General features: G+C 40.4%; 1 protein-coding gene across 5 annotated transcripts in view; it reads left to right on the top strand.

Annotated features, from left to right (window-relative positions):
- fnip1 (folliculin interacting protein 1) overlaps nt 1-23,829 on the top strand; it is a 113,703-nt gene that overhangs the window by 76,623 nt on the left and 13,251 nt on the right. For 4 of the 5 annotated variants that reach the window (XR_010002755.1, XM_008104743.3, XM_062970374.1 and 1 more), the window contains 6 exons: nt 758-841; nt 1,720-1,791; nt 2,738-2,873; nt 4,918-5,119; nt 6,271-6,356; nt 21,428-21,574. Coding sequence is in view for 4 of the 5 variants with exons in the window: in XM_008104743.3 (XP_008102950.2) it covers nt 758-841; nt 1,720-1,791; nt 2,738-2,873; nt 4,918-5,119; nt 6,271-6,356; nt 21,428-21,574 (727 nt within the window). In the remaining variant the exon portion in view is untranslated. The remainder of the gene's footprint in view (nt 1-757; nt 842-1,719; nt 1,792-2,737; nt 2,874-4,917; nt 5,120-6,270; nt 6,357-21,427; nt 21,575-23,829) is intronic. The other variant, XM_062970373.1, reaches the window with a different exon arrangement.

Genomic DNA, 23,829 nt, shown 5'->3' with positions numbered 1-23,829 from the left:
TTTGTAAGTCGGATTTTTGTAACTCAGGGACTGCCTGTACATTCATGTGTGTGCAAAGGCACATGGAAGGGAGTTGAATGCTTCTACACTACACATGTTACAGATGGTGATCTGGGACTTTGGATATTTTTTGAGATGCTGGGAGTCTGAACCTCTTTGTTCCGCCTACAGTCAGGCTTTTCTAAGGATGAGGCAGAAGGCACCTTCCCTACTTCTCCATTAGCCCTCAAAAACCTTTCAAAAATCTTTCAAGTCCCTATTGTGCCTTGGAGTTATGTGTTTTTATAACCTTTCATCTTGGAAGCATCTCAAAGATGCAACACTTCTTACAACCTAGTCTTCCTCACTGGACAGTTGTGATCTCTGTCAGTCCTACATGGTACTGCCTCAATAAATTTTACCTAAACTTTAAAAGGTGAAAAGGAACTCAGAAAGGTCTTCAAGTTTTTTTCCTTTCCTTGTTCACTGATTACTTAAAAATAAGAAAACCCTTAAAAAGGAAATGTGTCTTATATATATATTTATATGTATGTGTGTAAAACAATCTGACAGAGAAGGACTGTGTTTAAACTATGGGTACTGCAGCTTGAACATCTATATCTGGTTGTAGAAGCTATGGGGATTTTGCTGTGTTTGTGGGTCTGTGTTTATGTTTGCTTGTATCCTTCCCGTCTCCCATCCCTGCCTTTCCTCCCAGAGTTCTTTCTGCTTTACTAACCTCATTCTTTCATATGTTGTTTTACGTTTTGCCATGTAGGTTTTTCACAGCTTTGCAGCCCTAGGCGGGCATTCTCTGAACAAGGTCCGCTCCGCCTCATCCGGAGCGCCTCTTTCTTTGCAGGTTTGCTATGTGCCATGTGGGTAGTCTAGTTGGTGTGGCAAAGCTGAGTGGATTTTGTAGCTTGGCCTTGGAAATAAAATACGGTTTCACAACAAAACACCAGAAGTCGGTAATATGGCGGAACTGGTTTATATGAAAGATTTGAAATGATACATTTACATTTCAAGGATCTGTCGTATCTATTGCTCATTTCAGATTGAATGAGATTTCAGATTGAATCCTAACAATAGATCCTTGTTAAGTCTAAAGAGAACTGCTTTAATTTGATCTCAGTTCTAATATTCCTATATTCCATAAACCAGAAAAAATATTTAGTGCTTTCTATTAATCGAATTTTGTTTTCACGGCTGATGTAGATTCTCTCCTCTCCACATATCTGACAAAAAAATGACTTCTAAATTATTATGATCAAAAAGCTTTTATTCTGGTCATTGAAACATGTGACAAAGAGAATCTGTTAAGTAAGATCTGGCTGCAGATGCAGATAGCTTCATGCTTAGTTGAAGAAATAATAGAAATCTGAATCCAAGTCACATTTGTTGTAGAGCACAAATCTTTGCTATGCATTTTTTCTGTAGTATCTGCTTATGGCTTGCATTGAGTGCTTTTGCTCCATGCCTCATTCCCTTTTTGTTCCATTCTTTCACTTGCCTTGAAGTACGTAGGTGGGCTTCAGCACTTGATACATACAAGCAGCTGCTCTGGGCCTGATCAGCTTTGTGACTTTTCTTGGTGATGGGTGTTTGTGTGCTGTGCTGTTGATTTTCAAAAATGAATGCAACCAATGAGCATGATTTACTTGAATAATTAAGGGGAGCACTATGATGTTGAAAAGAAATATCATAACCTCGGGCTAACTGGTGATCTTATCTGCCTAGTTCACAGCAATCCTATGGACATGCCAGGGAGGGAGCTGAATGAAGACCGAGACAGTGGAATTGCAAGATCTGGTAATGTATTTATCAGTATTACACAAATATTACATTAACTTAACCTTGTATATAAACTTAGTCTGCAGTTAAAACCGTTTCTTCTGAAAGTCCCTAATATGTAATGTCCTATGTAATGCCTATGTTGAATGATAGATTTTTACATTTAATTTCTGTTTTTGATTAAATGATAAAAATATATAATATAAGCAGAGATTCTTACTATATTACATGGCAATATTTTCCACATTTGTCATACTTAATCATATGGATTATTCATATTGAAGATTTTATATATACAGTATGGGGTGAAAGACATTGTCTACAGAGTTCTAAAATGTATAAATGAAGAGATGAGATAGTAGCATCCCATCCTGTTAAATGAAAACATTGTATTTTAATAGATATTGATATGGCAGGGTTCAGTGCTGCATAGATGCAAACTTTCATGTATTTACCTATTCTCAAATAGTTGTGCATAGGAAGGCATGCTGCGGAGGATGTTCTACGTTCAACATCCATGAGTCTGTGTACTTGCCTTTGGAAACCTAAATCCTGTGGTCACTTGACAAGACCAGTCACCTAATCACTTGTTAGGGAATTGAATCCTCAAAACACACACATACTTATCAATATTTCAGCAGTGAGGAAACCTTTTACACAGTAGGGTAGATAAACAACTTTAATACACCTTGCATTTGGACTTGGGTCCCAGTGTTTTTACAAAATAATTGGTGCTTGGTGAGATTTTGGATAGAAAAAACAGAAGCAAAATGGCACATTGTACACATGGCCCTGCATCTGACAGGTTTCTGTTTGTGAACTGATATGAAATTGAACTTAGGGAGAAGCCTAGTGTTCAGTCAACTGGGATATAGCGCTTACAATGTAACACAACAAAGTATTGTTCCTTTTCACAACATGCTTCTCAAAATTTTCCCTTTCTCTCTCTTTAAAAATATTATAGCTTCTCTGAGCAGCCTGCTTATCACCCCATTTCCTTCTCCTGGCTCTTCGTTAAATAGAAGCTGTGCGAGCAGTTACCAACGACGCTGGCGGCGCAGTCAGACAACAAGTCTGGAGAATGGGGTCTTTCCTCGATGGTAGGTTATAGCATAATTCATTAGGGCATTGGAATTGGCATATTTACCCAGTACTAGTTTTGCATTGTAAATCTGCCTGTTGTTAGTTTTTTCCATTTCACTCCATCATGCTCAAAATCGTGGCCTTCTCTTTAATCAGTGTCCCTGATGTAATGCCCAGTGATCCTTCCATGAACCTAGATCAAGGGTGGGAATCACTCAGAAATTGACTTGCAGTCCACAGCAGCCCTTGTCAACCTAGCTAAAGATGAGGAAGGAATGTGGTTGGCAGTCCAAAAATGTTCAGAAAGACAAGAAGTTCCCATTCCTGTACTAAATTCAATGTGTATTGCATAAAAACAGAGACATATCTTTTTAAAGATTGTATTAACTGTGTGATTAATGATGTTAAAAAGACAGGGATATTTAATATATTTCTATTCTACTTTTCCAGTGGCAGAAGTTGCAACTAAATTAAATTGCTAGGCCCAACTAAACACACTGAATCAATTATTCATTCATTCATTTATTTATTTCTATCCCACTTTTCTCCCGTGGGTGGAATTCAAAGCGGCATACAACATAGAAAATTCATACAAATACATCCAACTGCAATACATAATCAAATTAAAACATCATATCCTAATATAAATAACCCAATCCACATATCAAATAAAACAATTTAAAAACTTGCAGCAAGCACCATTTACATATATCCATAATCTCCGGCCACTGAAGTTATTTGTCAGTTATTAACAAATTATTTATCAGACTGGCAGTTCCTATTATCATGTGTCTGGGAAGGCTTGCCTCTACAGAAAGGTTTTAATTTGTGAACAAAAGGCCAGTAAGGAGGGGGCTGATTGTACCTCATTAGGGAGGGAGTTCCAGAGCCGTGGGGCCACCACCGAAAAGGCCCTCTCTCTCGTTCCCACCAAATGCGCCTGCGATGGTGGTGGGACCAAGAGAAGGGCCTCTCCTGAGGATCTCAGGGCTGGAGTGGGTTGGTAGAAGGAGATACGGTCCCTCAAGTAGGCTGGGCCCGAACCATATAGGGCTTTGTAGGCCAAAGCCAGCACCTTGAATTGTGCCCGGAAACAAACCGGAAGCCAGTGTAGCTGCTTCAGGAGCGGGGTGGTTTGTTCTCTATATCCCGCTTCCGTGAGCAATCTAGCAGCTGACCTTTGAACCAGTTGAAGTTTCCGAACACTCTTCTGGGGCAGCCCCATGTAGAGCGCGTTACAGTAATCTAGCCTGAATGTGACTAAGACAGTGGAATTTACACATGTGTTGCATTACCATGTGCTCACTGATTCAAGGGCTTATTCTGCCTGAAACTGAGGGGAGTCCATGGGCTGTAGTTACAGTAAAATGAATTTTGTTCCCTCCAGCCATTGTTGCTGCCGTAACCTCTGCAATATATTACACATCTTCATTCCCCATATAGTCTATATTGTGTATTTCGATCCTACCCATTTTTTAAAAAGTGGAATCGGGTGAGCTTCGTCTTCATTTAAATACACATACCTTACTGTAAAGTTGTTTTCTCTGCTGTATTTTTCAATATAAATGTCTATATTCCTTTTGTTTTTACAAAAGCCTCCTCTTTTTTCTGTACCTCTATTTAAGACTGTGAGAGAAGCTCAAGTTGTTGAGTGTGTTTGTTGTACAAACCTTTTCCTATTGTGGTTTTGTGGTAATCACAGAACGTGAGGCTAAAAGGAAAAAAAAATGCATGTGGAGCTAGTCGAGCAAGGCTGGAGAGTTGAATGTGTTTGCGATCTTTATTAGATGACAGATTAGCTATACAACTCGTTCCGCCTTGTAATGTGTTCACACTATAAAAGAGAACACAGCTGACTTTTAAAATTCAGTCCATTAATCATAGCTACTCAGAACATCTCCAAATGCCGGCGTGCCATATTCTTGTCCCAGTATTAACTTAAGCAGTGACTTATCTTTTTGCCCAGTGCAGAGAAGAGATGTTTACTTTGAACACGTTGAAACCCTAACCATAAAATCGCTTGTTACATTTACACCACATTGTTTGGGTTCCCTCCTAAAGGTCAGTGGAAGAAAGCTTTAACTTGTCTGACGACAGCACCAGCCCAAGCCCAGGAATTGTCCGGAAAAAGAAAATAGCCATTGGGGTGATATTCACTCTTTCAAAAGATGAAGAAGAAAACAGCAACTTTAATGAGTTCTTTTTCTCACACTTCCCTCTTTTTGAGAGCCACATGAACAAACTGAAGAGTGCAATAGAGCAGGTAATAATCACCTGTATTTATTCTTCATTCTGATCAACAATTTTCATTTTATCCTGTAATAGTTTTGCCAGATCAATTTATCTTATTGTAACCATTCAGTATTAAATCAGAGGTTTTAAGCCAACAAAGGACCCATTGCTACTATAATTTATTATTCTATTGCACTGGCTGAGAAATACAGTGTCCAGCTCCCAGTTTCGTTGGGCCGTCCCAGGGTTGCTCATCATTTGAAGGTTGGCAGTGAGGCAATTATTTTCTTGAGCAAAGAGCTGTTTATGCTTAGTTGCACAGCACCTCCTTGTACATATATTATGTGGCATGTCATGAGCATTCCACCTAAATATGCAATCACATGTATGCTCAATTCTTGGAAAATTTCCCCCTAAAAAGTGGAATTGGAGAATGATAGAGATTGCTATGTACACAAAGAGATGTTATGCCTGCATCGTTCACATCAAAAGGGAACATCTACCTCTACAGAGGTAGGGAACCTTTGACCTTCAAAATATTTGGGACAGCATTTCCCATAAATTGAGGGATTATGAGTTTTCCTCTCTGGGACATCTGAGGAATTGAAGTCCAGATAGCATGGAGAGCACTTGCAGGTTCTCCATCCCTGTGAAACATCATGTTAAATGTCTTTGCTTTGTCAGTAATTGTCTGAATTGGACATAATCACTTCTTTCAAGTGGACCACAGAATTTAAAGCAGAGCTCTTAATTACCTAAAGATTGTTCTTGTCTCCAACATGAATTTTGCCTGTTCCTCATACAACATTTCTGTCATCGAAACATTGAATTGTGTTTACTAGTGGTTTAATTCAAGGAATTGTTAATCTGTTCCTGCAGGGAGAGAATGAGTCTAGGAAATCTTGGACCTCTTTATAGCCTTTTGCAAGCAAATCTATGGAAAAGGAGGACAGTGCAAATACATGTGCCTCACATATCTCTAACTTGATAGGAAATTTGGCAAGAGCCCAATGTTTATCATGGCATAAAAAGCCCAAAACACCCTGCACCCACCCCTGTTTACCTGTCTGGGTGCACCTTAGATAGCCCTTAGCACATGACTTTTGTTTTCATTTTCTGTTGCCAAGACTGTGGTTGGCAACAGAGTCTTAAAGACTCACGTGTTTAATGATTGTTTTCAAGGCTATGAAAATGAGTCGGCGGTCAGCTGATGCCAGCCAACGGAGTTTGGCCTATAACAGGATTGTGGATGCCTTAAATGAATTCAGGTGAGTTTGCTTCTAGCATTGTGTGTGTTATTGCCAAGTATCCTGAATATGTCTCTTGGAAACAACTGTGCAATATCTAAATGTGGAAATAAACTTTTAATTTAAGCCCTTCATCCCTCTGCTGAGATATATTTCACTGAAGAGCAATTGCAGGACCAGTGTGAGGTAGAGGTTAAAGTACAGAACTTGACTGTGGAAACCTCCCAGATTCAAGTCCTTACTCAGCTGTGAAGCCTTTCAGATAGTTATTTTCAGCCTTTGGTTCTCCAGATAGTTTGAACTCCATCTCGCAGAATCTCTGGCATAATATCTGGTCTTCTAAAAGTTGAAGTTCAAAGCATCTGGAGATCCAAACACAGAGCCACTATGAGAGATGAGCTGAGACAAATTGCTAATCTCAGTGTAATCTCTGCTTCTCTATTTGGCAGTGAATCTATATGGATCAGCTTCTGAAATAATTGGTGGGATACACATATAAGAAAGGAACAGAACATGTAGCCAGAGACTGAATAGGAGAAATTGCTTTATGGCTTTTGCATGATCTGCCTATAACTGTTAAATAGGATTGCAGTTTTGGGAAAAGTATGGTCAACTATTACTTGAGTCTAATGTGCCATCAAATCTAATGAGCACCTTAATTTTCAAAACCCTGAAAGCAAAAAAAAAAAAAAGTATTTTCTGGCAAATGTAATGTGTAGCGGCAAAAATGCATGTTTTGGAATTTGCTTATACTGTAATTCCTTAAAAACAAAAGTGTTAGAACACCAAAGCTTCTAGCAATGGAAAAGAAAACCTTGGGGTACATCTCTGCTGTAGAATGAATCCACTTTAACTGCCCTGGCTCAATTGTATGAAATTTTACAAGGTCTTGAACTTTCTCTGCCAAAGAATGCTGGTGGCATTGGGCCGTGACCATTAAATTAGAGATGACGCCCCTCAAATAGGAGCTCCAGGTGCTCCTGAAGTAGCTTCCCCTGTTGCTTTTGCCCAGAACTAAGATTGCCGTATTACGAGAATCTAATGCATTGCACACCCAAATTTTGGGAAGGTAATTTAGCAAAAAAAAAAAAAAGAGCGAGCATTAGATTTGAGTAAATACAGTATATAGGAAACTGTCAGATAAAGGGCTGGATGGATGATTGGATGGATTATTCCTTCCTGATAAAATTTAGACCAGGGGTGGGAAGGTAAAGCTATATCGCTTCATGTTGCCATTTGGTGAGGAACTGCAGAAGAAACCTGAGGTATTTGGAGGTAATACGCCTGGGGTGCTTGTGGGACAGATGCGAGGTATTTTCTCATGTTTGTATGCATTTGAGAATCTTTCTGAATGATTTTAGGGCAAAACTGCCGAAAACATGTTCTATTTTTAAAAAAAACAAAGAAAACATTTGTAGCATTAGGGGGGCTTTGAAGAACTAGTGGGAGCAACAAAACCGTCATCTAGGGCTTGTGCTTAGCTTGTCCTATTTTAGGAAAGCTCAATTGCTTTGTAAATGACTAAAAAGGTCGGGGTTATCAATTTCTCTTTGTCAAGAAGGAATATCTGACCAGTGCAATGGTAAGAAATCTCTTTCTCCCCCACCCTTCTGGTGGCATCGTTAGAAATGCTGGCTGTAGTCCAGCAACACCTAGAGGGCCTGTTTACTCACCCTTGGGACTAGTGGGGAGACTTTTTGGTACAAAGCACATAGAACATTTCAGGTGACAGGACTGAAAGGGGCATTTGCTGTGTTAGTTCAGAAAATTCGGTTAAACAGAGTAGAAGTTGCAGTTCTAGGAAAGCCAGTGGTCTGTGTGGGTGTGCAAAGGCAAGATTTGCAATCTCATGTCTGCTAGAGCTGTTATTTTGTAGACCAACATCTTAGCTGAGATTATTTTCTTTCAAGAATGCTTAAGAGTGGTCCCTTCAAGGCTTGGCGTAACAAACTTTTCAAATGTAACAAATGAAAATCTGTTTTTTGTCCCTGGAAGCTTGACAGCTGTTCCAAATCCATCACCCCATGAGCTTGTTGCATTTGATGTAGCAGAACCTTCAGAAGCCTGGGACATCTTTCTCACAGGACCTGAGGGCTGCCAGTGTACTGCTGAACATTTAAAGTGACATTTAGTACTCTTTAATATCCAAAAATATATAATACATTTGCCTTTTCAGTTTACAGTGTTAGCAGACTGCTGAGTATTAAAAAATGCTGCAAGGACCTGACTGCAAAATCAAGCAGAACTTGGAGGTGTTACTTTCTTGGACTAGAACTCCCAGAATTTCTTAGCTGGCATGACCACTGACTCTGCTGCCTTGGATATTTTGGCAGTTCTCATCCAAGAAAGTAGTTTTTTCAAAGCTCATCCAAGCTGCTTGTAGTCAGGATAGATAGGGAACATGGAGGAGAGAAGGTGCTCCGCCATGTCAGCTTCCATCTAAGATAGAACCTGTCCAAGTAAACAGCTGCTGGTCTGGAGAAATTGTGTCTGCTTTTGTGGATTGGCACAGGCTGTGGCCTTACTGAACCCCCTCCTTACTGTGTTTCTGGAAGGAACAGTACTCATTTTCTCTGCAATTGTCTCTTCTCCTTTCTTTTGTTCCACAATTAATTTGATCATGGTCCCTTTGTCCCATGAGACACATCCAAGAAAACAAAGGATCCCTTGCCAGCATGATAATCAGAGGAAATGGAGGGAAAGTTCTTTTGCAAGGAGAAAACCACCCAGTTTTATTGTCTGCGGCAGAAAGATGTTCCGAATTAAGCCTTTGAACACATTGTAAAAAACGTGGCAGCTCACATGGCTTGTTGATTGCCTAATTTATTGGAGGGAGGGAGGGAGGGAGGGAGGGAGGGAGGGAGGGAGGGAGAGAGAGAGAGCGAGCGCAAGCATTCATGCACGTACTCCATTTCCACTTCTATGCTGAGGTTTCCATGGTGCATAAATATTGTTCCGTGACAGTTCAACTGTATGAGAAAAATCTGAAAGGTTTCATAGAAATGAATCTACCTTTGGGTGGTTTTACTGTTTAACTAAGCATGTTAATGTGTAGAAGGATTCCAGGTGCCAAGAAAGTTTCTCTATCAGTTTTCCTTATTGTGAGAGTGCTAAGGTTTTAATGCCACAAATTGCAGGTACATTTAAAAAAATTAAAACATGTGAAGTGCTTTAATCCTGTTTGTAAGGAAGGAGACCAAGCACTGAAATCAAGTAAATTTTCAAGTACCAGCTAGTTTGGAAGATACATTATACATCCTGTGGAAGGAGACACTCTTCGCTCTTCAGGATAGCATTTAGCTTGTCAAAACCCTATTTACTGGCCACATTGATAGTCTTTGAAATATTGCCTATTTCTCATTAAGATACCCTGGTTCTTTAGTGGACTTAACAGTATTCAGTGCTTGTTGTCATTAAATGTCTTATTAAATGAGCAGACTTAATAGTGATCAAGATACGATTAAAATATTATACTTAGATGTGCTTCTTTGGGCTCTGTTAGATGCTCGTCTCCAGGGAGAACAAAATAAAATCAACATAAATGTTCTTGATACCACTGTTCTTTTCTCTAAGCCCTATGTTGTAGTTCCAGGTTTTTATAACAGGAAACATCCCCTCTTTCTTTCTCTCTGTTTATGCTTTCTCTGTGAGGTTATCTTTTTAAAAAGCCAATTGACTTGCATTAAAAACTTGCAACATGTGAAAGAATGTTGCAGTGCTGCTTGGGAAGGAAAGGCTCACACAAAACAGCATTATTTGTAGCATTCAGGCATTCTTGTTTTACAATGTATGATCCAGATCTTTCAATAACAATAGAATCTGTCTCTAAAGGTTATATGAGAAGATGGCATTGATTATTCTTGTCTTCTCTGTCTTTTTATTAAACAAGACAAACATTTTAAGAAAACTAGTTTTAAGATAAAGACAGTGTGCATTTTTCCTGTGCACAAAGTATGCATTTGGATTGAAGCAAAGTAGTACGCGTAGATCTGGTTGATGTGGCAAAGTTCACCACAAAAATCCAGAAATATTTATGTTTGCATCAGATCACAAACTGAAGGGAAATTAGAGAGATTTTTGCTTCAAGGAATACAAACCACTGCAGCTCACTAACCAGCCTGAAAGTTGCAGGACCCCTCAAAAAAGAATCTGGTTTATTGAGTTCCGCTTTTCTTTATATCTAAAAATGAAAACCTCCCAACTTTTCCTTCTCTTCCATATGAGAAGGGAAGGTTTAGAGAAGACATGATAGCCATGTATAAATATGTGAAAGAATGCCATAAGAAAGAGGGAGCAGCCTTTTTAACAGAGGCTGGATGGCCATCTACCAGTGGTGCTGTCAGAGACAGAACGCCAGTGAGTAAAGCAAAACTCAGTTTATTGAGATTACAGAACTAAAAATGCCCGTAGGAGACAAAGAACAGGGCAAACACTTGACTTCAGTGTGATAGGTAACAAAAAACAACTCAGATTGAGCTTAAACAACTCAAAGGGAAGAGGTTTGGGACCCTGCTGACTGACGTTTCCCTGACTGCTGAGCCTGGACCTGGATATCGTTGGCTGTTGAACCTTAAATTGAATCCTGACTACGACCACGTTTTCCTTCGCTGCAGGGAGGAATAAACAAGCGATGAAAGACAGGGTGGATCTTAAAAGAAGGTGGCAAGCGCAATCTAAATGCCACAGAAGAAATCTTCTTAACAATAGGGAATGGCCCTAAATACCGTGGTCCAAACTTTCCCCCAGAGTGTTTTATATACTTAGAGGATAACCAAACCAGATCCCCCTCTTCTAACTCCTCTCCTGCTTGCCTATGTCGATCTGCTTGAGTTTTCTGAGCTGCCTTGGCTTCCAACAACAACTTACGAGCGATATCATGCAAGGCAGCCATTTCAGATGAGCGATATACAGGATCAGAAGAAACCACATTGGTTGACGGTGCCACTCCCCCCCGCGGATGGAAACCATAAGTCAACTCAAATGGTGTGTGTCGACTGGATGTATGCGTAGCGTTATTATAAGCGAACTCGGCTACCGACAACCACTTAACCCAATCACCAGGTTGTTCCAGACAAAAGCAGCGCAAATACTGCTCCAACAGTCCATTAACTCTCTCAGATTGTCCATCCGTTTGCGGATGGAAAGCAGAGGACACATTCAACTTGGTTCCCACTCGTGGAAATGCTTCCAAAAACGAGATACGAACTGAGGAGCCCGATCAGACACAATAATCTCAGGAGCCCCATGCAAACGGAAAACATGCTTAGTAAAAAGTAAAGCCAATGTAGGAGCCGCCGGAATTGTTGAACAAGGTATAAAATGAGCCATTTTAGAAAATAAGTCTACCACCACCCAGATACACGTGTAACCCCCAGACCTAGGTAAATCAGAAATGAAATCCATAGAAATAATTTGCCAGGGTCTTTCAGGAACGGGCAGTGAAGACAATAATCCCCTAGGGCGCCCGACAGGCGTATTACTCTGTTGACATACTGCACAACTATCACAGTAACGAAGAATGTCCTGTCGCATTTTAGGCCACCAATAATTTCTGGTAATAAGTTGTACAGTCTTAAACCTACCAAAATGCCCAGCCATCGGCTCATCATGATGTGCCCTGATTACTTCCAACCTGAGTAAATAAACTTGCCCATTATGCACCAATACCCCCTCCTGTTCCTGTAAATGAGGTAGCACAGTACGAGTCCCTACCAAAAGCAATATGAGTTGTTCTTGAGTCCAGTTATCATTCTTTTGAGCCTCCAGAATCTGAGTGTGCAGCCCCGACTCGTTTTCTACCACACATAAAGAAGCAGTTGGTAATATCGTCTGACGCACTGTTTGCTCGCAAGTCTTAAACTCTGGTTTACGAGACAAAGCATCCGCCCTTAAATTAACCTTCCCCTCCACAAACTGTACCTTAAAGTTGAACCTAGAGAAAAACAAGGCCCATCGAATCTGGCGTTGATTCAATTTCTTGGCAGTCTGTAAATGTTCTAAGTTCTTGTGGTCAGATCTGACCACGATTTGATGATGTGCCCCTTCTTACCAGTGCCGCCACACCTCAAAAGCCACCTTTATAGCCAACAATTCCTTTTCCCAGATGGTGTAATTTTGTTCAAAAGGTGTTAGTTGTCTGGAGTAGAATCCACAGGGACGCAAGGTCCCTGATGAATCCCTTTGAGATAACACAGCCCCCAACGCATAGCTAGAAGCATCTGCTTCTACTATGAATGGTTTATCAATGTCTGGATGTATTAGTACATTATCATCTTGGAAACTAGATTTCAACTGTTCAAACGCATCTCGAGCCTCCCTTCCCCACACAAACGGTTGCTTCTTACGTAATAGCTGTGTTAAAGGTACAGTAAGTTTAGCGAAGTTTGGAATAAACTCTCGATAGTAATTAGCAAACCCCAAAAAACGCTGTACATCTTTTTTAGACTTAATTTCCTGACAGGAGTTGACAGCGTCAACCTTGTGCGGGTCCATTTTTAGTTCTTTTCCTGAAACTACATGTCCCAAGAATTCCACCTCTGACACGTTAAACACGCATTTGGAGGCCTTAGCAAAAAGCCCATTATCCCGTAAACGTTGCAACACCTGCCTCACATGTTGCTGATGTTCCTTCTCATCTTTTGAGAAAACCAATATATCATCCAAATAAACAACCATAAATTGATCAATCAAATCTCTAAACACGTCATTTATGAACCTTTGGAAGACGGCGGGCGCATTACATAACCCGAAAGGCATCACATGAAATTCGTGACATCCGAAGCATGTATTGAATGCCGTCTTCCATTCGTCACCTTCCCGTATCCTAATCAAATTATACGCCCCCCGTAGGTCAAGTTCAGAAAAGATCTTAGCCCCTTGAACTCTTGAGAGAAGCTCCGAAATCAAAGGTAGCGGATACCTATCACGGATGGTATACTTATTAAGAACCCAATAGTCACATACTAGCCTAAGCTCCCCCGTCTTTTTAGCCACAAAAAACACAGGTGCAGCAGTTGGAGAGCTAGATGGACGAATAAACCCTTTAGCTAGATTCTCATCAAGAAATTCTCTCAAGGCTTGTCTTTCAGGTACCGTTAGAGCTGGTAACTTAGCGCCTTCCACCAGTCTAATCGCACAATCGTATGGTCTATGAGGCGGTAACTTATCTGCTTCCCTCTTACAGAAAACATCTTGGAATTCCCTGTATTCAGTAGGCACACCCTCCATATCCATCTGGGAAGAATTTAAAGCAAAACATCCCTGCCTTTTAAAAGCTATAGTACGCTTCACCCAATCCACTTGAGGGTTCACCAAAGATAACCAATCCATTCCCAGAATTACATTGTATCTTGGTAACCGTGTGATATCCCATACAAACTCTCCAGTTACCCCTTGCACCTCCCATGTTATTCCTGAGGTTTCTTGATTAACCACCCCAGATTCCAGTAGTCTTCCATCCGCCCCTTCCACCCATATATCGCATGCTTTACGTATTGTAGGCAACCTATGTTTTCTTGCAAATCCAATATCCACGTACGAGACCGTAGCCCCTGAGTCCAGCAATGCCAGAGTTGAAGCAAGTTTCTTTTCCCCAACAGATAGAGAAATGGGTACAAAAACATGTTTCTTTCCCTCTAGTGACTGCCTTATAAGCCCTAGTGCATTGGACTCACATCGCACTAGGGCTGGCCTTTTCCCGAAAACTGAGAAGGCTTGATATTACAGTTCCTAGCAAAGTGCCCAGCAGTCCCACAATACAGACATAATCCTAATGGCCTTCTACGATCCTTTTCCGCCGTTGACAACTTTCTAAACACTCCGAGCTCCATAGGCTCCTCCCCCTTAGCTACAGGTGCCCTAGATACAAATACAGAGGGCGCATACATAGGCCGAGATTGTTTACGCGATTCAAACTGGGCGTTCAAACGCAACACCTTAACCACCAAAGCGTCCCAGTTTTCTGATGGCTCTAACCGCGCCAGTTCATCTTGAAGATGGTCACTTAAACCAGCTATAAACAAAAGCATAAATGCATTCTCCCCCCAGTCCAATTGATGGCGAAGAGAGTTAAACTTATTCAAGTAGTCCAAAACATACCCTTTTCCCTGTTTTAACCGGTAAAGAGCCCAGCTAGCATTCTCCATACGAAGGGGATCCCCAAAAATGTCCGACAATAATTTCTTGAAGTTGACCAAATTATCCTTGACTGGGTCATTACCCAAAATCAAATTAGTTGCCCACTGTCCCGCTGAACCGGTCAGTAAACTCAAAATAAATGCCACCTTGCTGGTGTCCGTAGGAAAAGCTTGTGGGCTAATCTGAGAAAAATAAAGTTCGATTTTAGCCAAAAAAGTAGGCAATTTGTCCCGGGATCCATCAAAACGTTCAGGAATCATTACATGTCCCTTAGCTGGCTGTGCTGCTTGTGCAGCGTAAAATGCAGCCTGCAGCTGGTCAAAACGGGCCTTGAGCTCCTCCATCGTCTTCTTGACGTTGGTACCTCACTGAAAAAAAATTTTTTAATGTGGCGTTGGGCGTCAATCCAGTGTGAGTAGGTATTGCCCGTCAAAAAGATGACGGAGGTCCAAGCTATTGAGATTAAACACAAGTTGCACAGAGAAAAACCCCGCACAGTTCCTCCCGCCGTCGATGCCCAGTGTCCTTGGTAAACTTACGTATCCAGCAACGAATCACACCCGTCTTCAGGAAGTTCCCCAACAAAAGCCCAAGCGTCCGTCCAGATTACCTTGCCCAATGCAATTAGACATTGATCCCAAACCCCAATTTATCCCAGTTCAAGCTCATCATCGCTGTCAGCTGCCATCCCAATTCCAGGCACCCCAAACTCATCATCCTCATCAGAGCTAAAGCACCTTTGACTACGCCCCACAGCATCCCCAGCTGTGGATCCCGCTCCATCCCTCCAGCCAGTCCATGGGTCTGATCCTGCAACCCGCCACTCACCTCCCATGCTTTCATTGCCTGTTTCCCCAACACCCAAATCCTCCCTCACACGAGTCCATTCCATGTCATCCTCCTCCGAGCTGGCCATCTCTTCCTCCAAACCCTCAGAAAAACCCTCAAATGAGTCCTCATCTGTCGGGTCTGTAAACAAATCCCGGAGCCGTTTTCGTTCACGCTCCTCGAAAGAGTCTGACTCTCGAGGAGTCTTATGCCCCCTTCTTCTATTATCGGGGCCCGAAGGCTCAACCATAACAGGTGCTTTGATTGTGCTTTTCCTGTATGTCAAGGGGTTGGACTAGATGGCCCATATGATCTCTTCCAACTTTATTATTCTATGATTCTATAAAGGGGGGCCTTCAGCACAGTTCTCATCTGGTTTTTTCCTGCTAGAAACCTTTTAGTAGTGATAAATTGATGTTTGCTGTGTCGCCTTCCAGACCAACCTTGCATATTTATTAGTATACAAAATGCTTGGATTCATTATGAAGCTACACATACACTGAACAGCCAGTCATCCGAAGGCCACACTGATTTCTGCTGCATCACAACGTGCTTCATAAAACCCAAGGTTTTGCTTGTAACATCGTTTTTATTGCCCTCAAGCTCCAGAAGGCATTAATGCTGATGATAACATCTGCATGCCATTCATTGGGGGGGGGGGGGGAAGAATATGCAAGTGGGGCTAAAGAAAATACCTCTTTAAGTCTTGGCACACAGTGAGCACAAGGCTCTGGAACACAGTGCACCAGTACCTTGAGAGAGAGAAAATCAATGGTGCAATGTGACCCATTGTCTCAAATAGCAAGGCACCTCTGCATTTTTCTGCTACTTTTTTAGAGCAGTGGCAGACATGGGGGGAGCCCTCTCTTGCTGTTCTTGCCCTTTCAAAGGTCTTTACTCCCTTTCAAAATAAACTAGCCATTTATTTTAAAAGGGAAGAGGAAAATATCTATGGGACAAAAAGAAATTCCAGTAAGAACAAAACCTGTTAGGCTCATATGTTTTGAAAACAACATGTTCATGAGGAATAAAATATTTATGTCAAATCTGAACAGGAGGGTCATTTGAAAGATCACTTTCCAAAACTTGACGAAACCCAAAGGTTTTGTCTCAAGGGAACCAGCTTCAACTGCAGGAGTAATGAAGAGCTATTGACTAGGTTGGATGTGGGATTAGAAGGGACAGAACCCAGATCTCTTGTGCTCTAAATATCTCACAAGCTTTTCTTCACAATGGGTGAGCCTGCTCCATTGGTCCTTTTCCATAGGAGAATAGCCAAAGCAGTATGGCACATTGACTTTGTATGTTGTTTCTAAAAGAAAACCCCTCAACTTTTAACACAGTAAAAATGCCCTGTGATATTTTCTTTAACACTTTTCTTTTCTATATTGCTACAAATGTGGGGATGTGCAGAAGTGCAGACTCTTATAAATAGGACACCTTGGTATCCTACTGTACATAGGACAGTTTTGTTTTTTTTACTTGACAGGCAAGATCCGTTTAAAGGCACAGGTATCATAGAAGGTAGGGCTGGGGATTAGCTATTGTTCATCCAGTTACTCTCCTGGGAAGGCACATCGTTCACTTATTCTAAGTCTTGTCCATCATGCTGTACTCTACTGTACTTTGTTTTGTTTTATTAATCATCTATTTATTTTATTTATTCATATTTATTAGTTTCATTGATATACTATATGTCCTCCAGTGAATTGAAGGCAGTATAGAAAGCATTCCACTGCCCCATTTTGCCCTCACAACAACCCAGTGAGATATTCAGATTGAGAGAGAAACTGGCCTGAGCTCACTAAAGGAGTTTTGTGGCTCAGTGAGGTTTTGAAGTTGAATCTCCCAAGTTCCAGTCCCCTGTATTGCATTGGCAATGTCTCTGTATTTTGTATATCTACATACAGTACATATCCTACATACAGGAGCCCCCAGTGGTGCAGCGTGTTATCTGAGTTGCTGAACTTGTGGACTGAAAGGTCACAGGTTCGAATCTGGGGAGTGGAGTAAGCACCCGCTGTTAGCCCCAGCTTCTGCCAACCTAGCAGTTAGAAAACATGCAAATGTGAGTAGATCAATAGGTACTGCTTTGGTGGGAAGATAACGGTGCTCCATGCAGTCATGCTGGCCACATGACCTTGAAGGCATCTATGGAAAACGCTGCCTCTTCGGCTAAGAAATGGAGATGCACGAACCTGCAGAGACGGACACAACTGGGCTTTATGTCAGGGGAAAACCTTTACCTTTTCCTTACATACAAATTAGTATGTGCAAATTTCATGTGTATATGCCTCTTTTGTCCTTAGTACGGATGGATTAAAACCAACCAACCAACCAACCTCCCTCCCTCCCTGATACTGTTAAGTCTTCACTCCCCATTCAGATTTATTAAATACATGCAACATGTTACTCCTTTTACTGGAACCTTCTCAAGGGGAAAAAAAAACCCTCTTCCCTTTGAGATTTCCCAGACTCCCATGAAATGCTGATGAAGACAAAGAATGAAGGAAGTGAAAACTGCATGGGCAAAGATGTTAGGTTTTGTTTCAGACCTTAAATAATGATCCAGCTATAACTTATAGCAGCGCTTTTAAGGAGGGTGATGGAAGAGGGGGCAGTGCACGTGATCTGTCCATCGATCTGCTGGGGGGAAATGCAAGGCAGGCTTTCTTCCACTCCCCCCCCCCCCCCCATCTGCACCAGGCAGGAGCGGCAGTTCCTCCAGGGCTGAGCCGTGGCTGACACGCCTGGCATGGAGGGTTCCCTTTGCTGCAGTCACATGCCTGCTGGCTGGCAGCCAGTGGAATCCGATCTCTCTCTGAGGAAACACTATCAGTTGCAGATGCAGCCACGGTTACCAGAATAGTAAATAACGAGTCACAAGACTCAAGCTAGCCTTTCAACGAAAACAAATAGTTTAATATCTTGCCTTGGTCTTAGAACAGAAACCGTTCCCCACCGCTGCTCCTGCTGCCTCCCCCATTTTCCCCAGGCCACACAAACACACACTGCTCAGACTGAGCAAGCTTTCAGAGAGGCTTGCTTTTGCTAAGACACAAGCCAGAAGGCTCGTTTTTGTGCAGAGCTTTCTGTTTCACCTCAAGGTTTAGAATGGGCTAAAACTCCATGATGGAAATTTAGATTCCTTTTTAAAGCTCTTTTAAAGCATGATGACTTATATGTGGTATCTGGTGACATCTGTGGGCCAGGGGTTGACAGGTGTAACGCAAGGTCTGAAAGTTAACTCATGCTTTCTTCAGGCTTTTATTTCCAGCCACGGGTCTGTCGTGGGAAGTGTAATGGAGTCATCAGGGTTAAAGAGGAAATTGCAAGCTTTCTGTGACACATTACACCACCCACTCCATGTTCTTACTCCCCTCATGGGAGGATAGCCCTCCATTTATGGACCTTTCCAGCCCAAGCCAGGATAGGATTTTTTTTTCTTACCTGGGCAACTCTCAGCTAAGAAAGTCATTCTCTCTCAGTCTCAGTGGAAGGCAAAGGCAATTCTGCCTAGAAAATCCAATGACAGGGTCACCATATGTCAGAAAGAATTTGAAGGCACACAAATCCTGGTGAATGCTACTTAGTTACTGCATCCATTGCCTAAAAAACTGAGTTTTTGGAAACTTTTTAGTAGATAAGAAAAAATCTCTATGTACTTTCATTTGCTTTTGAAGGAATTACTTTTGTGTGTCTGTAGTGGGGTTGTAGGACTGTTACAGGTTTTTAAATGAGCATTTTTTTCTCCCTGTTCACATCCTTTCTGAATTTTGACAATATCCTGACATTTTGCTTTACCTCTTCTGTCTCTCACTAGCTGTGTTTTCTCGGCCTCAGTATAATGGAACGTGGCAGTCTGGTGAATTCCCTGTTACATCCCAAACAGTCTATATTTAAACACACAGACACAAAATCAAACCACAAAAAATCCAGTGTTCTCATGCAACCACACTATGCAGCCTCATTTGACTTAGACTGAATTGTGATCAGCACTGTTTTAGCACTCTGCCTGGGGGGGGGGGGCAATTTTGGGGAGAAGCACCCTCTCTCTTGGCTGTCTTGAATAGAATAGATGTAATAGATGTGTTATTGAATTCAATAAACAGTTTTTACGTTACACATGGCATGAGCTGATAGTATGACAAATGCATCTTCATTAGAAATCTGAATATTTAAATAATCTTATTTATTTTAAAAACAACCAAGGGAGTTTGGAAAAGTAACCTGTAAGAAGTTATAGATACAAACTGAGTGAAAAGGAACTAGCGAATGAAAAGGAACTAGCGAGTGAAAAGGAACTTCTAGGAACTAGCGAGAGATTATTTGATATTTTCACACTATTTATCATTTACTTCCCTTCCCTGATTAAGATATTAAGCAGACATTGTTCTTTCTAATATATTCCCAGCACTTTATATTCACAGATACACTGTCAGTGACTATGGATGATCATACTGCTAGAAAATGTAGTCACTTCCCACTGTTAACACTGTGAATTTGTCAAACTTATTTTGACAAGACATGGCCTGAACCATAATTCTGTGGCAGCAGGTCCAATGAATTAATATGTTTTGTAGGGAGAAAGAGGTTTTGCTCAGTAATATTTCAACTGCTTAATATTCAGAGGCTCCATGTTCATTTCCTTATTAAGTTGCTTAGCTAGTGATCCAGGAGGGGCTGCTGGTCCTGAGAGTGGATCATACTGGATCAAATGGGCAAACGGTATACCGTTGCTTCTTACATTTGTATAATTTGTATGTTTATTACTGCTTCCATTTCATTGTTCCCTAACAGTAGGAAGAGGACAAGTTCTCTCTGTCTACTTGTTCCACTTTCTTCTTACTTATGAGAATATTTAGTACTGTTCTGAATTTTAATACAAAATGTCTTTTATTCAGACTTGTAATCATACTGACAGTGTTCACACTAGAATGAAACTGAATCTCCATTTTTGGCAGCCCATAAGAGAACATGTTGCTGCCTCTCTGGGCATTTAGCTTGTAGTTTAAGGACTGACCATTGTGATAGTGCTGAGCAAATGACAGAAAAAAATCATCATCAATCTGTAAAGATAATGGAATTGTAAGCAGTGCACCATTTAAAAGATGGTTCATGGAGCTCCAGAGAATTCCTGGTTGCAGGACCTTAAATTTCATTATAGGGTGATGATATGAGGATTAGTGAGATTGAAGCAGTACAGTATTTTGTTGCTTCAATAAGAAGGGGAAACTGAAAATAAAAATAGAGATGCTTGTGAAATCCCTTGCTCATTTGCCTGAATTCTCTTAGGTTGTTGGCTGTGGGTTTTATAAAGTTTCAAGATTTGATGACAATCTGAATTTGAGGAATAAAAGAGATTGAGAAGACAAAAAGAGGGAAGATTGAGAGTGATCAGTGGATAAGATGTAGTTTGAGAGAAAAGAGCTAAATAGACCTCTGTGGTATAAGAGGCTGTAGAAAGAAAATTAAGGAATCCACGAGTGGTGACATGAATTGTGTCAGTTTTTTTTGGAAAGGTTTCGCAAGTGATTCACACAAAGAGTTGTAAATGAATCAGAGCCTTCGATAGTTAAGAGACAAGGACAACTAAGGCTTCAGAAGTCCAGACCTATGGCTTAGAATGTGGGCTGGATTGGAAGGCATTATCTAAATATATCATGGTACTGTACTAACAGTAGGAGCCCCCTGAGAAAATGATAAATTTTTACAATATTCTAAAAATGGTTTAAAGTGAAAGAAAGTTTTAAGCTTTTCAACATAAGAAAGAGTAATATTAGAAGTTAGAATCTTACAGAATGGAGGAAGAGGTAAGAATTTTGATCGACACTAAGGTAATGACACAACGTCAGTTAGTAATAGTAGAATAAATACTGAATGCTAATATGGATATTACAACAAAACTGAATACTAAGCCCACAACCTGCTGTTAAAAGTTTTCACACTCTGTTTGAAAGGCAGTTAGTATCATTGGCACGTCACCATTGGATATATGATTATGTTCCCTGGTAACATGGTGTATTCTTTAGTTACTAATAAAATGTCAACTTGCCTGGAATAACTGACCATTAGATGAGTGCGTCGTATCATTGTGGTGACCTAGTCTTCTATTTCTTTTTATTTAGAACAACCATTTGTAACCTCTACACTATGCCACGGATTGCAGAACCTGTTTGGCTCACCATGATGTCAGGGATGCCTGAGAAAAACCAGCTCTGCCATCGTTTTATGAAGGAATTTACTTTCCTAATGGAACAAGCCTCCAAGAACCAGTAATGCATTCCTAACATTTTCCTCTTGTGGTTTCTTTAATACTACAGCATTAAAGTTCACCATGATAATTTGCTGGAGAATGAAGCATAGCTGGCTTTAAAATAAAAACCAGTGACAGACTGATACTTTCTTCCTTTTAATCCTATGAAGGTCGCAAGAAAAAGGATGATAGTGCATGGTGAAGTAGGGGGGTGTGGATGGTGAAAAGGTTGTTTTTGTATTTCGTGGAATCAGACTCAAGAAACCAAAGAAGCTATTATAGGTTGAGCATCCCATTTCCATAGGTTTAGTTTGTGTGTGTATATATATATCATTATATACCATATCTATTACATATTTTATATATTATTATATAAAATGAAATAGAATTTAAATTTTTTATAAGTGTTTGTAATATCTATATTATAGCATATAAAATAATATATTTGCATACATATTGTTCCTTTATAAGTTTAAACTGGCACTGTAATAGATTGAAAGAAACTGCTATATGTTAAAGTCTTTGATAGTGTACTGTTTTAAGTGCAAAATAAATTCAGTCTCTTCTTCTATTATTATAGAAGAAGAGGTTTCTTGGAAACATTTCATCCTTTCAGAATTAAAGTGTGTTCTTAAAAAACATCATTTAATAGTAGTTATACTTTTAAAAAATAGAAATCCCAAACTTAAAGCCCCACTTTAAGCCTTTGAGCTCTCTAACAAAATGTGACAGGTGTGCTTGGACAAAAAAGGCAAATTTGAGACCAACTGCCAAACTGTATAACTGCCAGAACTCCAAACAATATTGCGACCAGATTCTACAAAGTTACCAGCTGCCTATCTCCAGATGTTAACTATGTCTCCTTAGCAATTATTGATTCAACAATAAAATCTTTTTAGTGCCATACAGTGGTAAGATTTCAAGAAACTCATTCTAGATTGCTACCTCAAGTTTTAACACAGGAAAGCTTACCTGCTGTGAGTCTAAGAAAGTTCAAATCTAACTTGTTTGCTTTTTTCTCCTTGGTCTAAACCAGGGGTCCCCAAACTAAAGCCCGGGGGCCGGATGCGGCCCTCCAAGGTCATTGACCTGCCCCCCGCCCTCAGTTTTAGACTTAGGCTTGGCCCAAAGTCCGAAATGACTTGAAGTCACACAACAACAACAATCCTACTTAACTTGACTATCTCATTGGCCAGAAGCAGGCCCACACTTCCCATTGAAATCCTGATAGGTTTACACAGTATATTGGTTAAATTTGTTTTTATTTTTAAATATTGTATTGTTACTGTGCAATACTGATAATATATATTGTGTATACATATAATACTGATAATAATATTATAATGTAATACAATATGATATTTATTTATTTATTACAGTATTTCTACCCTGTCCTTCTCACCCAATAGGGGACTCAGGGCGGCTAATAATAATAATACAATATAATAATATTGTATAATATAATAATATGAATTATATATTATATATCAAATGTCGTATTACTAATAATATTACGGTATAGTGGTATAGTACAATATAGTAATATATAATGCTAATATTGTGATATGCTAATAATATAATATATTGTACTAGCTGTGCCCAGCCACGCATTGCTGTGGCGAAGTATGGTGGTATGGGAAATAAAGTATTGAGGAATTGGTGGTAGTTAAGGTAAAGAGTAAAGGTGTGGAGTCCAGATAATCCAGTTAAAGCAGATAATGTAAGATTATATGGGTTATATAGCTGTGTGGAAGGGCCTTGAGTCTACACTGCCATCTAATCCAGTTAAAATCTGATAATCTGTATTTTATAGGCAGTGTGGAAGAGGCCTAAGTGAGGCCTAACTCTGCCTGTCCCCTGGGTGAGTGGGTTGCTAGGAGACCAAGTGGGCGGAGCTTAGCCTTCTAACTGGCAGCAATTGGATAAAAGCAATTATTCCTCTCCCTCTAATTAAGAGTTTATTTTTCTTTTCTTTTTGTTGTATCAACCTAGAGGCATGGATGATGGGTTGTGTTGTCAATTTTCGAGGTTGTGGGGTGTTTAGTTTTGTTGTTTTGGCGGTCGCCAGGATTCCATCACTCTTTTATATATATAGATGTACATATAACTTGTAAGCCGCTCTGAGTCCCCTTTGGGCTGAGAGAGGGTGGGGTATAAATGTAGTAAACAAATAAACAAACAAATAAATAAATAATTGTTGTTGGTTTTTGTTTTTCGTTTTTGTTTTTTGCACTACAAATAAGACATAGTGTGCATAGGAATTTGTTTGTATTT

The sequence above is a fragment of the Anolis carolinensis genome, chromosome 2 (genome assembly GCF_035594765.1).
Source record: "Anolis carolinensis isolate JA03-04 chromosome 2, rAnoCar3.1.pri, whole genome shotgun sequence".
Classification (NCBI taxonomy): Eukaryota; Metazoa; Chordata; class Lepidosauria; order Squamata; family Dactyloidae; genus Anolis; species Anolis carolinensis.
Note: the sequence above shows the minus strand (reverse complement) of the source record. Positions and strands in the feature narration are given on the sequence as shown.